General features: G+C 46.6%; 1 protein-coding gene across 1 annotated transcript in view; it reads left to right on the top strand.

Annotated features, from left to right (window-relative positions):
- LOC140431054 (CD81 antigen-like) overlaps nucleotides 1–14,297 on the top strand; it is a 111,090-nt gene extending 96,793 nt beyond the window's left edge. The window contains exons 6-8 of the mRNA XM_072518971.1: nucleotides 1,363–1,449; nucleotides 10,337–10,423; nucleotides 12,156–14,297. Coding sequence (XP_072375072.1) covers nucleotides 1,363–1,449; nucleotides 10,337–10,423; nucleotides 12,156–12,218 — 237 coding nt within the window. The 3' untranslated portion in view covers nucleotides 12,219–14,297. The remainder of the gene's footprint in view (nucleotides 1–1,362; nucleotides 1,450–10,336; nucleotides 10,424–12,155) is intronic.
- The last annotated feature ends 594 nt before the right edge of the window (nucleotides 14,298–14,891 follow it).

The raw sequence follows: 14,891 nt of genomic DNA, 5'->3' as shown, positions 1-14,891 counted from the left end.
CGGTTTTGTGAAGGGGAGGTCGTGTCTCACTAACTTGATCGAGTTTTTCGAGGAGGTCACTAAGATGATTGATGCAGGTAGGGCAGTAGATGTTGTCTATATGGACTTCAGTAAGGCCTTTGACAAGGTCCCTCATGGTAGACTAGTACAAAAGGTGAAGTCACACGGGATCAGGGGTGAACTGGCAAGGTGGATACAGAACTGGCTAGGCCATAGAAGGCAGAGGGTAGCAATGGAGGGATGCTTTTCTAATTGGAGGGCTGTGACCAGTGGTGTTCCACAGGGATCAGTGCTGGGACCTTTGCTCTTTGTAGTATATATAAATGATTTGGAGGAAAATGTAACTGGTCTGATTAGTAAGTTTGCAGACGACACAAAGGTTGGTGGAATTGCGGATAGCGATGAGGACTGTCTGAGGATACAGCAGGATTTAGATTGTCTGGAGACTTGGGCGGAGAGATGGCAGATGGAGTTTAACCTGGACAAATGTGAGGTAATGCATTTTGGAAGGGCTAATGCAGGTAGGGAATATACAGTGAATGGTAGAACCCTCAAGAGTATTGAAAGTCAAAGAGATCTAGGAGTACAGGTCCACAGATCACTGAAAGGGGCTACACAGGTGGAGACGGTAGTCAAGAAGGCATACGGCATGCTTGCCTTCATTGGCCGGGGCATTGAGTATAAGAATTGGCAAGTCATGTTGCAGCTGTATAGAACCTTAGTTAGGCCACACTTGGAGTATAGTGTTCAATTCTGGTCGCCACACTACCAGAAGGATGTGGAGGCTTTAGAGAGGGTGCAGAAGAGATTTACCAGAATGTTGCCTGGTATGGAGGGCATAAGCTATGAGGAGCGATTGAATAAACTCGGTTTGTTCTCACTGGAACGAAGGAGGTTGAGGGGCGACCTGATAGAGGTATACAAAATTATGAGGGGCATAGACAGAGTGGAAAGTCAGAGGCTTTTCCCCAGGGTAGAGGGGTCAATTACTAGGGGGCATAGGTTTAAGGTGAGAGGGGCAAAGTTTAGAGTAGATGTACGAGGCAAGTTTTTTACGCAGAGGGTAGTGGGTGCCTGGAACTCACTACCGGAGGAGGTAGTGGAGGCAGGGACGATAGGGACATTTAAGGGGCATCTTGACAAATATATGAATAGGATGGGAATAGAAGGATACGGACCCAGGAAGTGTAGAAGATTGTAGTTTAGTCGGGCAGTATGGTCGGCACGGGCTTGGAGGGCCGAAGGGCCTGTTCCTGTGCTGTACATTTCTTTGTTCTTTGTTCTTTGTAGTTACCGTATCAAAGTGAGATTATCGTCCAGCTTTAATTTCTTTCCTCTATCCCCACCCTGTTTCTCTTTCAGCTGGACTGCTGTGGAGCCAGCTTTTCAACCAAGCTTTTGGCAAATGAGCTCTGCCCCAAACAGGTGGGAGTGGGTAAAATTATCAAAGTAAGTAGCAATTTTTTATTTTGGGTTTTCTCTCCTTGACTGATCACTGCTTACAGAGCTGGTTTGAAATAGTTTTGTTTTTACTGAAACTCCCAGGAGGAGCTCCCTTCGTCACCTGGTGGTTTAAGCACCAGGCCACACAGACATGATGCGGGCCTATACTGTGTTAGCTGTCCTCACCTGGGGTAACATCCCTGGTGTTATCATCAACCTCTCCATTCCCAGGCTAAGGAGGGGAAAGTAACCAGAGGTCCAATTCCCAATGGTTATTGAATGACATTCGCCTGGAAAATGTCCAGATGTTGGGAAGAGTTTAGGATGAGAATGGAGTGTGATGCTATCCACATTGACTAGCTTGCTCACTTGCTGTTCAGGTCCACAAACAAATGGGCAATGGCAAAGATGCCTGTGGGGGCATGTAGATTGTGCCTATGCAACTGTTTTCCCATTCGATGTTAACACCTTAAAGAGAAGTGAGGTGAAAAATGGAGCAAGAATTCTTTTTAAGATAGAATTTTCCCATTCCATTTAAAAAAAAATATATATATATTTTTGAGAAGCCATTACGGGTGGGGGCTACATTTTCTGGGTTAAAAGTGCCGAGAGTTTACTGGTGCACCAACCTGAAAAGGGCTTTTCCCACTCTATTTTCTTCATCCCTTATTGCCCATTATACTTGTGGTTATAACTGAATCCCAGAAAAGAGGATATTACTCTGTACCAAGTGCAGGAACCTGATTATCCATCGGTTCCACCAGCTGATGCAAAATGAGCACCAATCCAACCAGAAAGTCCCCAAAGCTTCCATTTCGTCAGTATGCGTGTGCTTGGAAATGAGTCATCTGATCAGACTTTTATTGTACAAATTTCTCGGGGAAAACTGTTAAATAGTAGAAAAATGTTTCCATCCATTTAAGCTCATCTTTCGCTTGACTTTCTTCTATGTTTTTAAGACACATTACTTTTTCATTACTGATGCCCCTGGTGGGCTATGACTGGTTTGATATCCGTCTTCATCTTGTCTACCATTTAATACTTTTTGTACCTCCGTGGGGTTTTGAGACCGTTGGCTCTCATTGTTCCTTTCTGGCTAGTTCTGAGGCACAGTTCTTCTCTTCATCTACTTACTTTGCTGCTCTAGTATCTTCTAACTTGGGCATATAGGGTATTAAGTCTAAGCTTGGCCATCTGTCTTGGTTCAGTGGTAACTTTCCCATCTGAGTCGGAACATCACCGGTTAAAGCTTCAGTCCAGGATTTGAGCACGTAATCTAGGCTGACATGGTGTGCTGCACTGTCCGAAGTGCAATATTTTGGATGAAGTTAGTCAAGGCCCTGTTGACCTATTCAGGTAGGCATTAAATCTCCCAGAGAATTATTTGCAGAAGAGGTTTTAATCCCTCCAGTGACAGCAGATGGGATGCAGATGAGCCAGGAGTTAGCACAATGATGATAACTGGCTCTGTCTGCTCCAATCATCCATCCGGTGCTGATCGCACCCAATCAATTAAGCCCTGACCAAACTCTAACCTTCCTAACACCTCCCACAAATAATTCCACTCCACCCGATCAAAAGGCCTTCTCCGCATCCATCGCAACCCCCCCCCTCCTCTGAGGGCATCATAATGTTTAAGAGCCTTCTAACATTGGCCATGAGTTGCCTGCCCTTTATAAACCCCTGTCTGGTCTTCCCCTATCACCCACGGGACACAATCCTCTATTCTTGCGGCCAGTATCTTCGCCAGCAGTTTGGCGTCTACATTTAATAGGGAGGTCGGTCGGCCTGTATGACCCGCATAGTTCAAGGTCCTTCTCCCGTTTCAGAATCAATGAGATCGAGGCCTGCAACATTGTTGGGGGAAGGACACCCCGCTCCCTTGCCTCATTAAATGTCCTCACCAGCAGTGGGCCCTATATCTCCGAGAACTTCTTGTAGAATTCCACCGGGAGCCGTCCGGCCCCGGGGCCTTGCCCGACTGCATGCCCTCCAGCCCCTCCATTATTTCTTCAATTTTAATTGGGGCTCCCAGCCCTTCCACCAGTTCTTCCTCCACCCTCTGGAACCTCAGCTGACCCAGGAATTGCCTCATCCCCTCCACCCCAGCCGGGGTTCCGACTCATATAACTTGCTATAAAAGTCCTTAAACACCTCATTCACTCCACTGGGTCCAGGACCACATTCCCACCTCTGTTCTTTACTCTCCCTATCTCCCTGGCCGCCCCTCTTTTCCTCAGCTGGTGTGCTAGTGTTCTACTGGCCTTTTCCCCATACTCATACACCTTGCCTTCCTCCGTTGTTCCACCACCTTCCCTGCCCACCAGCCCCAGGCACCACCACCAGCCCAAGCTCCATCTGTAGCCTCTGCCGCTCCTTCAGTAGCCCTGCGTCCAGGGCTTCCGAATATCTCCTATCCACCTGGAGTATCTCCCCAACCAACCTATCCCTCTGCTCGTTCCACCTTTTCCCTATGGGCCCGTATCGATATTGGCTCCCCTCTAACCACTGCCTTCAGTGCTTCCCACACCGTTGCTGCCGAGACTTCCCCCTTTTTCATTTATTTCCAAATAGCTCTGGATGGACTTGCTCACCCACTCACACATGCCCTCATCTGCTAATAGTCCCACAACCAGCCTACATGACGGGCGCTGCCCTCTCTCCATGCTAACCCGTAGATCAATGTGGGGCATGATCCAACACCGCGATTTCCGAGTACTCTGTATCCACCACCTCCAGCAGCAGAGTCCTGCTCAGAATAAAAAAAAGTCGATCCGAGAATATATTTTGTGGACCTGGGGGGAAAAAAAAGAAAACTTCTTCACTCTTGGCCATTTGAACCTCCATGGGTCTACTCCCTCCGTCTGCTCCATAAACCCCTTTAATTCCTTTGCTACGGCTGGCACCCTCCCTGTGCTAGATTTTGACCTGTCCAACCCTGGATCAATGATTGTATTGGAATCTCCCCCCCCCATGATCAGATTATGTGATTTTAGGTCCGGGATCTTGCCTAAACTCGCCTCATAAATTCCACATCATCCAGTTTGGTGCGTATACATTCACGAGTTTACCCCCCCCCCCTTGCCGATTAGCCATCACCCTTCTTAGGCCAGCCGCCAGCTCGCGTCTCTCGCCTCCGCCATCTTTGACCTCCCTTTTGTCCCCTAGCAACAGTTCCTCCCCTGTCAGCAGAGCAGCTCCCTCCCCCCTAGTAACAGCACCAGAAACCCAACTCCCCATATCAAATTTTCACCTGCTCACCCCCCCACTGTGCTCCCGTGAGCTAGCTCAGCTAGCCAGCCTGGTAGCTCCCACCCATGGCACCAGACATCCTATCTCCCTATTGTTCTCCACCACCCCCCCCCCCCCCCCCCGGGCTTGGACAAACATATTCAAAGCATCATAGTCCCCAGTAAACAAACAGTAGAAAAAATTCCTCCACCCACCTTCCAATGGAACCTTACATTTCTGAGCAGCTGCTCAAACATCTTATCACAAAGAAAAAAGGAAGGGGCAAATAAAAATAACTCCCTGTTACAGAGAGTACTGCATATTCAAAACTGTGAGCAATTTTGGGCCCCACACCTCAGGAAGGACATACTGGCACTGGAACGGGTCCAGCGGAGATTCACACGGATGATCCCAGCAATGGTAGGCCTAACATATGATGAACGTCTGAGGATCCTGGGATTATATTCATTGGAGTTTAGGAGGTTGAGGGGAGATCTAATAGAAACTTACAAGATAATGAATGGCTTAGATAGGGTGGACGTAGGGAAGTTGTTTCCATTAGCAGGGGAGACTAGGACCCGGGGGCACAGCCTTCGAATAAAAGGGAGTCACTTTAGAACAGAGATGTGGAGAAATTTCTTCAGCCAGAGAGTGGTGGGTCTGTGGAATTCATTGCCACAGAGGGCGGTGGAGGCCGGGACGTTGAGTGTCTTTAAGACAGAAGTTGATAAATTCTTGATTTCTCGAGGAATTAAGGGCTATGGAGAGAGAGCGGGTAAATGGAGATGAAATCAGCCATGATTGAATGGTGGAGTGGACTCGATGGGCCGAATGGCCTTACTTCTGCTCCTATGTCTTATGGTCTTAACACAGAAGTGATTTTGACCAAATCGCCACCGCAATGCCCTTCCCCAGTGTTCAGTGACCTTAATCCCCTGCTAGCCTTTTGTCCTTGATAAAGTTCATAACTTTGTCCGGTGATTCAAAATAAAGTTCCTGGCCCTCAAACGTGACCCAAAGACACCCTGGATAAAACATCCCGAACTTCACCCCCTTCTTGAAGAGGGCTGATTTTGCCCTGTTAAATCCAGCTTGCCTTCTGGCCAGTTCTGCGCTCAGGCCCTGGTAGATGCGCAACTCACAGTTCTCCCAGACGCAACTCCGTACCTGCTTGGCCCACCACAAGATCTGTTCCTTGTCCAGGAACCGGTGCATTCGCACCACCATCACCCTCGGCGGTTCATTCGTTCGCGGCTTCTTTGCAAGAGCCCTATGCGCTCTGTCCACTTCCAAGGGCCGCATAAACGCCCCATCTCCCATCAACGTTTCCGGCATACTTGCCACATATGTCCTCGCGTCCGATCCCTCACTGCCCTCAGGGAGGCCAACGATCCTCGGGTTCTGTCTCCTGGACCTATTCTCCAAGTCCTCCAACTTCTCCTTCAACCTTTTCTGGTGGTCCTTCATCAGCCCCACCTTGACCTCCAAAGCGGTTAAATGGTCCTCTTGCTCAGTCACCTTTTCCTCCACCTTCCGAATCGCCCGTCCGTGGGTTTCTAGACCCTGTTCCACCTGATCGATCGATGCTTTAATCTGGTCTAGCGTACCTTTCTTTAGCTTGGCGAAGCTCTCCTCAAAGAACTTCACCAGCTGTACCGTCGACCACTGTGCCACCGCACCAGGATCCTGTGGCTCCGCCATGTTTTCTTGCGCTGCCGGCTTTGCACGCCCTGCGTCTTCCTTGCTTGACCATGTCTCCTGACACGGCCACTTCTAGTCCACTGCTCCATCCACTGGTGGGGGATTTCTCCCCACTGTCTTGCTCGCCACCGATTTATCAACCGAAATTCTGAAAAAAAAACAGGAGAAAAGGTCCGAACATTTCATCAAAGCGGGAGCTACCAAATGTGTGACCTACTCCATGGCTGCCACCTGAAGTCCACTCCCCTTTTCAACTTGACCTTTTATGAGCTCAGCATGTCCAAAGTCCCAAAGTACTTTTGGAGTGTAGTCACACTTGTAATTATGATATGCAACAGTCCATTTTCACCCACCAATCTCCCAAAAGCAGGAGTGAAATAAATGACCCGTGATGTTGGTTGAGGGACAGATATTGGCCATGACACCAGGGAGAACTGTCCTGCTATTCTTTAAAATAATACCATAATACCATGGGATCTTTTGTGCCCAACTGAGGGGAATATGAGGCCTCAGTTTAAAATCTTATCTGAAATTCAACATCTCATCTGAAATTCAACATCTCTGGCTGTGCTGGAGATCTCCAGTCTCTGGGGTGGGATTTGAACACACAACGTTTTGACTCGGGTGGGTGTACTACTAAAAAATGGCACAGAAACTGCGGTTCTCCAATGTTACCATCTAGCTCTACAGCAGACGCCGCAACCAAGATAGAGGCCATATTCTCAACTTGCGCTCAGGACGCAGCAGACCAGCTGCGGAACACCGCCAAACAGATGAGACAACAATACTATGCCACCTATATGCACACCAAGAACAGGAGGCTTGAGAAACTCTGCATCAGCACCAGCAGCAATCAAGCCTCCCCCGGTACCACAGTAGAAAACAATACAGGAAAATCTATTGTCAACTTGTCGGACTACACCCTTCAACCAGACGAAGTCCCCAGCAGAGGGCTCAATTTCTGCACCACCACCAAAATGGACCCCATCAGTCTCACGGCAGGCAAGGAGGAATTCATCAGGCGAATGAGGCTCCGGGAGTTCTTGCACAGACCCCAAGAGGCCGACAGTGAACCCAGTGAGACAACCAATGAACCGGAACAGCAGACCGACAGATTTATGGTGCGGCAACCGAAGACGAAAGAGTCGAATTGGACCCCTCCAGAAGGCCACTGCCCTGGACTCCACATTTATGCTCAAGCCGTCAGGGGTCATGTCCATGCCAGATTCATCAGTTGCATTCACAAGACAGCCCCGAACGTCACCCAAGCACAACACAACGCCATCCGCGCTCTTGAGACCAACCGCAACATCGTCATCAAACCAGCAGACAAAGGAGGGGCCACCGTCATACTGAACAGAATGGACTACTGCAAAGCGGTGTACCGACAACTCAACAACCAGGAACATTACAGACAGTTAACCGCAGATCTGACCAAGGAACACAACCCGCAACTCAACAGACTGATCAAGACCTATGATCCAGACCTTCAGATCACCCTACGTGCTCTCATCCCATGTACTCCCCGCGTTGGAGATCTCTATTGCCTCCCGAAAATACACAAGGCCAACACACCAGGCCGTCCTATCGTATCAGGCAATGGGACCCTTTGTGAGAACCTCTCTGGCTACATCAAGGGCATCTTGAACCCCATCGTACAAGGAACGCCCAACTTCTGTCGCAATACGACGGACTTCTTACAGAAACTCAGCACCCATGGACTAGTTGAACCAGGAACATTCCTCGTCACAACGGACGTCTCTACACCAGCATCCCCCATGACGACGGCATTGCTGCAACAGCCTCAGTACTCAACACCGACAACTGCCAATCTCCAGACACAATTCTGCAACTCATCCGCTTCATTCTGGATCACAACGTCTTCACCTTCAACAACAAGTTGTTCATCCTGACGCACTGAACAGCCATGGGGATCAAATCCACACATCAATATGCCAACATCTTCATACACCAGTTTAAACCAGACGTTCTCACCGCACAGTACCTTCAACCGACGTTATACACCAGATACATTGCCATGGGTCCAAAGGAAAGAATGTCGAAGAATCACTGAAACGACTACACGATGACATCAATAAGTTCCATCCCACCATCAGACTCCCCATGGACTACTCTTCAGAATCGGTTGCATTCTTGGACACACTCATCTCCATCCAGGACGGTCACCTCAGCACTTCGCTTTACCGCAAGCCCACGGATAACCTCACGATGCTCCACTTCTCCAGCTTCCACCCTAAACACATTAAAGAAGCCATCCCCTATGGACAAGCCCTCCGTATACACAGGATCTGCTCAGACAAGGAGGAGCGTAACAGACATCTACAGATGCCGAAAGATGCTCTCCTACGAACGGGATATGGCGCTCAACTCATCGATCAACCGTTCTAACACGCCAGAGCAAAAATCCGCACCGACCTCCGAAGACAAACACGGGACACAACCGACGGAGTACCCTTGTCGTCCAGTACTTTCCAGAGCGGAGAAACATCATCTTCACAGCCTTCAACACATCTTCGATGAAGACTAACATCTTGCCAAGGTCATCCCCACTACTTGCCTTCAAACAATCGCGCAACCTCAAACAGACCATTGTTTGCAGCAAACTACCCAGCCTTCAGAACAGCGACCACGACACCACACAACCCTACCATGGCAATCTCTGCAAGACATGCCAGATCGACATGCGTACCACCATTACACGTGAGAACGCCACCCATCCGTGTGGAGTTTGCACAGTCTCCCCGTGTTTGCGTGGGTTTCGCCCCCACAACCCAAAGATGTGCAGGGTAGGTGGATTGGCCACGCTAAAATTGCCCATTAGTTGGAAAAATGAATTGGGTACTCTAAATTTATTTTTAAAAACGAATCATCTCTCAAGACCATACAATGGTTGATGTGAGAAGTGGAACAATATTACTTTACTCTTGTGTTATGGGCCAGGGTTTAGAGAACCCCAAAGTGTATTATGGAGTTCACCTGACCCACAACTTTTAATAGATTGTGGTATGGGGAGCACATGGCCCACTCTACAGGTGTGGTACAGCAGAAATGGAAAAGTAATTTTTAAAGTAAAACAAAGTTTATTCTATGAACTCAAGTTAACCTTTTTAAAACATACAGTGAACATCTTAGCAACCATCAATTCCAATACAACCCCCAAAGAATACAACACTAAGTAATCCTTAATAACTTCCCAAACAACATCCAGAAGACAAAAGAAACACCTTTTAACAGAAGCACATTAGGTTTACATTCACTACTGAAAACATTTATAATTCTGAATTCACCAAATGTTCAAGAGATAGTTTTTTTCATGGCAGAGAACAGCAGTACATCTGCTTTGTCTGGCTTCAGCTCCAACACGGAAAACAAAACTAAAACACAGCCTAAAACGAAAGTAAAAAGCTGACATGCAGCCCAGCTCCACCCACACTCTGACATCACTGATAAACACCCATTTCTTAAAGGTACATTTCCCAAACACCCATTTCTCAAAGGTACTCTCTCATGCCACTTGAAATTGCCGTTTAGCCATGTGAATCATGAACTGAAAGTGCAAATGTGACCGTTTTATAGCCTGTGCATCATATGTTGAGGTACAGGAATGTAACAGTTGACACTCCTGCACTATGTTCACTACCAGAAGTACAAAAACATTCTGTTTTTCCAAACTTGAATGATTGGCGGTGCAGTGTTGGGGGTTACAAGTCTAACATGGGAATTGAGAGCAACCCTGAGGTAGTGAATTAAGATCAGGGTAAAATAAATCTAGTTACAACTTCCTCGATGCATTGGTGACAATGCACTTAGTGGGTTACTTGACAAATCAAATGAAGAGAGCATTTTAGTTATTTATGAAGAATCATAAGTTCCTAAGTGAGTTGCAGTGATTGATAACAAGCCTGACTCAATGCTTTTCTAATGTGATTTGGTTTATTAGATGGACTGTGGCACACGGATCAATGAGCTGTTTACAGAGAAGCTGTACATCATCGGGATTGCTGCAGTCATTGTTGCAGTCATCATGGTATGAACCTTTTAGGTCTCTAACAGCCTGAACCCCAGATAATACAGGCAGGGTAACTTGCAAGACATTTATTTTGCGATGGATTAAGTGAATGGTTTTTCATCTCTGGGTCCTGGGTGTAAATCATAGCCCCTGTGAGCTGTAAGACTCCTACGTGAAGAAGGTTGGGCCACTTAATGTGATTTTCTAATGGGTGTGGGCTTATACTACTGTTCTCAATTCCGCAGTGCATATTAGGTCACGCGTTCTGACCACCTCCCCCATGCTCTTAATAATTGGCTGATAGAGGGGCCAAACTAGCAGGTGACGAAAGGTGGCCAAATTACCTGCTGGAACTGGTGTGCGCCTTGTGCATAACAGCAGAGTAGTTAGCACTGCTGCCTCACTGTACCAGGGACCTAGGTTCAATTCCGGCCTTGCTCGACTCCGTGGAATTTGCACGTTCTCCTGTGTCTGCGTGGGTTTCCTCCGGGAGCTCGGGTTTCCTCCCTCACTCCAAAGATGCGCAGGTTAGGTGGATTGGCCATGCTAAATTGCCACTTAGTGTCCGAAGGGCAGCACGGTAGCATTGTGGATAGCACAATTGCTTCACAGCTTCAGGGTCCCAGGTTCGATTCTGGCTTGGGTCACTGTCTGTGCGGAGTCTGCACATCCTCCCCGTGTCTGCGTGGGTTTCTTCCGGGTGCTCCGGTTTCCTCCCACAGTCTAAAGATGTGCAGGTTAGGTGGATTGGTCATGATAAATTGTCCTTAGTGTCCAAAATTGCCCTTAGTGTTGGGTGGGGTTAGTGGGTTATGGGGATAGGGTGGAGGTGTTGACCTTGAGTCGGGTGCTCTTTCCAAGAGCCGGTGCAGACTCAATGGGCCGAATGGCCTCCTGCACTGTAAATTCTATGATCTATGAAAGATGCGTAGGTTTGGTGGATTAAGGGGATAGGGTGGGGGATTGGGCCGAGGTAAGGTGCTTTTTCAGAGGGTCGGTGCAGACTTGGTGGGACAAATGGCTTCCTTCTGCACTGTGGGGAGTCTTGTGTGCTTCTAAATGAGACAGTTAAGACCCTGCAACCATATTGCTTTTACCCACCAAGCATGTCTGGGAGTGGCCAATATCAACATAATTAAAAGGATCCTCGGCTATAATTGAGGAAAGGTAGATTGAGGTATAGGTCATCTTAGCAGCTGCTTGTGCACTTTGAACCTTAAAGGCTTGAAATCTGACTTGCTTGCTGCTGTAGGTTCTACAACATTGCTCAAGTGCTGCTGGTTTCCACTGCAGCAGCCTCTACCCCTTTGTGTGGTTATAGGCACTTCCCATTTGGCTCTCCTGCCTAATTTCTTTCCTTTCTCATTTGATGAGTTGAAGAGTGCTTCTCACTGGCAGTTCACTAACCATGTAATGAAGTCGAACCAATATGGTCAGATCCCCTGCCTGCTCAAATTACACACAACTCAAATTTAGCTAAATGTTAGGACAAACTGCTGAGTCTTGATTCTATCCCCAGACCCAATGTCCACGTGCACATTTTCCATCGGCTTCATTGGATAACAATTGGGAATTTCTGTCTGATAGAGCGGAGATCAGTGAGAACTGATATCAGTGAATAATGTGTAGGCCAGGAATGTCAATTAATGCTTTGAAAAGCTAGCGTGGATATTGCCTGTAATTGATCAAGACTTGGAACTGACCTTGCAACATTTTTCCTTTTTGATATCTCACTTCTCCTCAATTTCAGATCCTTGAGATGATTTTCAGCATGGTTCTGTGCTGTGGGATCCGGAATGCATCTGTGTACTAGAGGAGCCACGGCCGCTGCCACCTCACAGGGACCTCAGTGAGCGCAGCTGAAAGAAAAGCTTTGTAGTGGAATAGATCCTGTCATAAGATGACCCCTAAACTAATCCAGTTGTCTCTGATGTTGCCACTTGTCACGTTCAGTTTTTTAAAGAAATATATTGTTTTTTTAATATATATTATATAAAACCATCCTTCCTGACATTGACGGTTCTCCCTTGGTGCCTTGCAGCAGCTCTCGTTGGAGAAATCAGTGTGCAGTTAGCATCTGATACCCACTCATCAGGTTTTCAAGTAAATGACCAACTAAAGAGTTTTTATGCTGCAGCACAAGTCTCAATTTTTGATGTTTGAATATGAAGACTAATGAAGAAAAGAGAATGGACACCCATTGTGCTGCAGGAGGGGGCTCAAAGCCCCCTTTGATCTAAAGCCTTGGGTTGCTCAAACAGGTGAATATAGATAATAAAATAATTGGAATCCAATTTTTTTCAATTGACAGTTTTCTGACAACTGCACCAGCTGTGAACCGTATGCTCCCAGTGTGCACTAATTTGTGCAAACTTTCCAAATGATTGTACTGATTTAAAAGTTTTGATCGATCTTCCCATTGTACTGCAGGTACCTTTTAAACGTATATATGTATAATATAACCAGTGCAGTGAGTAACTCGATGGGGGCTGGTCTAAGTTTGAACCTGGCCTATTACTGTTTTCTAGCATACCATTTGTTCATTTATATAAATGTAGCTCTGAATGAGCATGAGGAAACTGGATCGTGCCCCCCGCCCCCCCCCCCCCCCTCCCCCCACTGCTCTCCTGCATTTTAATGTCTTGTGCAGCAATGTAAACTAAAAGTAGATCATCCTTCCTGTATCATTTCAGGCAATTTATTTTTCACTTTTGTATCAGGAGCTTGGGGTCTATCTGCTTAAAGCCCAGCCTGTGTCTTTTGGAATGCCTTTGTCTTGCTGGTTATCCAGTGGTTTGAAAATCTGCTTGTGTATAAGCTCCGACCGATGCTTTGCTTTCAGCTTAAGTCAGATTGCATTTTTTTTTTAGTCTTGTTTTTACTGTAAAATGCTGCCGATTGTGGCATTCTAACCTCAAGATACCTAAAGGAATTACTAAAAACAAATCTGGGCACTTGTACTTTTATAATCCATTTCCATACTTGACCGGTACTACAGAAGCATTAAGCTGGAAGAGAATCTGGAACCCACCCCTCTCTCTAAACCTTCTACATAATGTGCCTAGAACCATAAAACACTTCCTGCCAATGAGCTTCCTAAAAGTCGACAGAACAGTGCCTTTGTCTCCATGTCAAAGCCGATTGCAGTTTCAATGAGTTGATCGGGCGGGCAGAAGGATTAGTATAAACATTGGAGCTGGATCATTACTGAGTCCATTTGCTATCCGAGGAAACTTGCACCATGGCAGTGCAATTAACAGTTGCTACCCATATTCAAAAGGAAAGCAATTGATCGGCTAGCAGGCAATCAACGGCAGCCTGTCTTCATTTAGTCCTGCTCCAACCCCGATCTCCAGATGTTCCTTGTGAATTAGGTGGGAGTCTCCCATCATGTGAACAGCTATTATCTTTGCCCACCTCCCCACTGCACATATAACATGTACAGTTTTATTTGTTTGGAAAGTGTCAGCACATTCGTCCAATGCTAATTATTTTATATTTTCGATCAATGTGTACTTACCAGCAGTGAGGTTGTCCCATTAATGCATTGTGATAATTTGTCTAATGTTCCAGTAAATTAAAAAGGGACAGCTTAAAGGGAACAAGCATTTTCAATGACAGCCCTTCTGGTTTTAAATTGGCAGTAGAGACATGGTCAGGCCTGTTATCACTCAGAGGAGTGCCGAAGTGCCCTTTTGCTGCTTTATTAGGGCAGTGATTTCAGAAGGGTTTTGTTTTGATTGCGATATCTGAGATGGGTCGTACTGTTGTATACATTGGGTTATACTAAGTGTAATGTCCTGTACGTTTAGCATGTCTGCATCCAGTGGGTTTGTATACAACCTGCCTGTTCTGTGAATACGTAACAATAAAGATCACTTCCTTTAACACAGCTTTGACTCCAGTATGTTTATGCTGTGCCCTACAGACTCGCTCACAGTGGCATTTACTTTTCCGTCTGCTGGTGCTGGGAATGGAGCTCTTTCCCACTTTCGGTATCAGTATTGAGCATTGTTGGGTCATGTATACATGGCTATGATGCCTCAACATGTCTCCACCCGAACCTCCAGTGTCAGTTATTGTGTCTCATATTTGTCAATTTAGTGCTGATTTGGTGGCTGCTTTGTGGGTTAAGACTTTTACCTAATTTTATGTAGAATCTTTGCAACCACCAAAGAGGAGGCTTTCATCACACTAGGCTTAATAGATGACTTAACTTGACTTGGTCTAAAATACACACAATTTTGTTTTCCAGTTTCTCTCCTTGTTATGGCGTGGTTCAACAGGCACTGGAGACGCTTGATACAATAATCTTTATTATTGTCACAAAAACAATAGACTCTTGAGCCTGGAAAGATGATGTTGAATCCATCAGTGATGGAATTAGTTGGGCATCAAGACCAGTTGTGCCATCTGCATTCCTGGCCTTGCTGATGTCAGCTAACAATGTATTTATCAGGGATTGAACCTAACAGTTTTTTGCTTG

This window comes from Scyliorhinus torazame, chromosome 10 (assembly GCF_047496885.1).
Source record: "Scyliorhinus torazame isolate Kashiwa2021f chromosome 10, sScyTor2.1, whole genome shotgun sequence".
NCBI lineage: Eukaryota > Metazoa > Chordata > Chondrichthyes > Carcharhiniformes > Scyliorhinidae > Scyliorhinus > Scyliorhinus torazame.
Note: the sequence above shows the minus strand (reverse complement) of the source record. Positions and strands in the feature narration are given on the sequence as shown.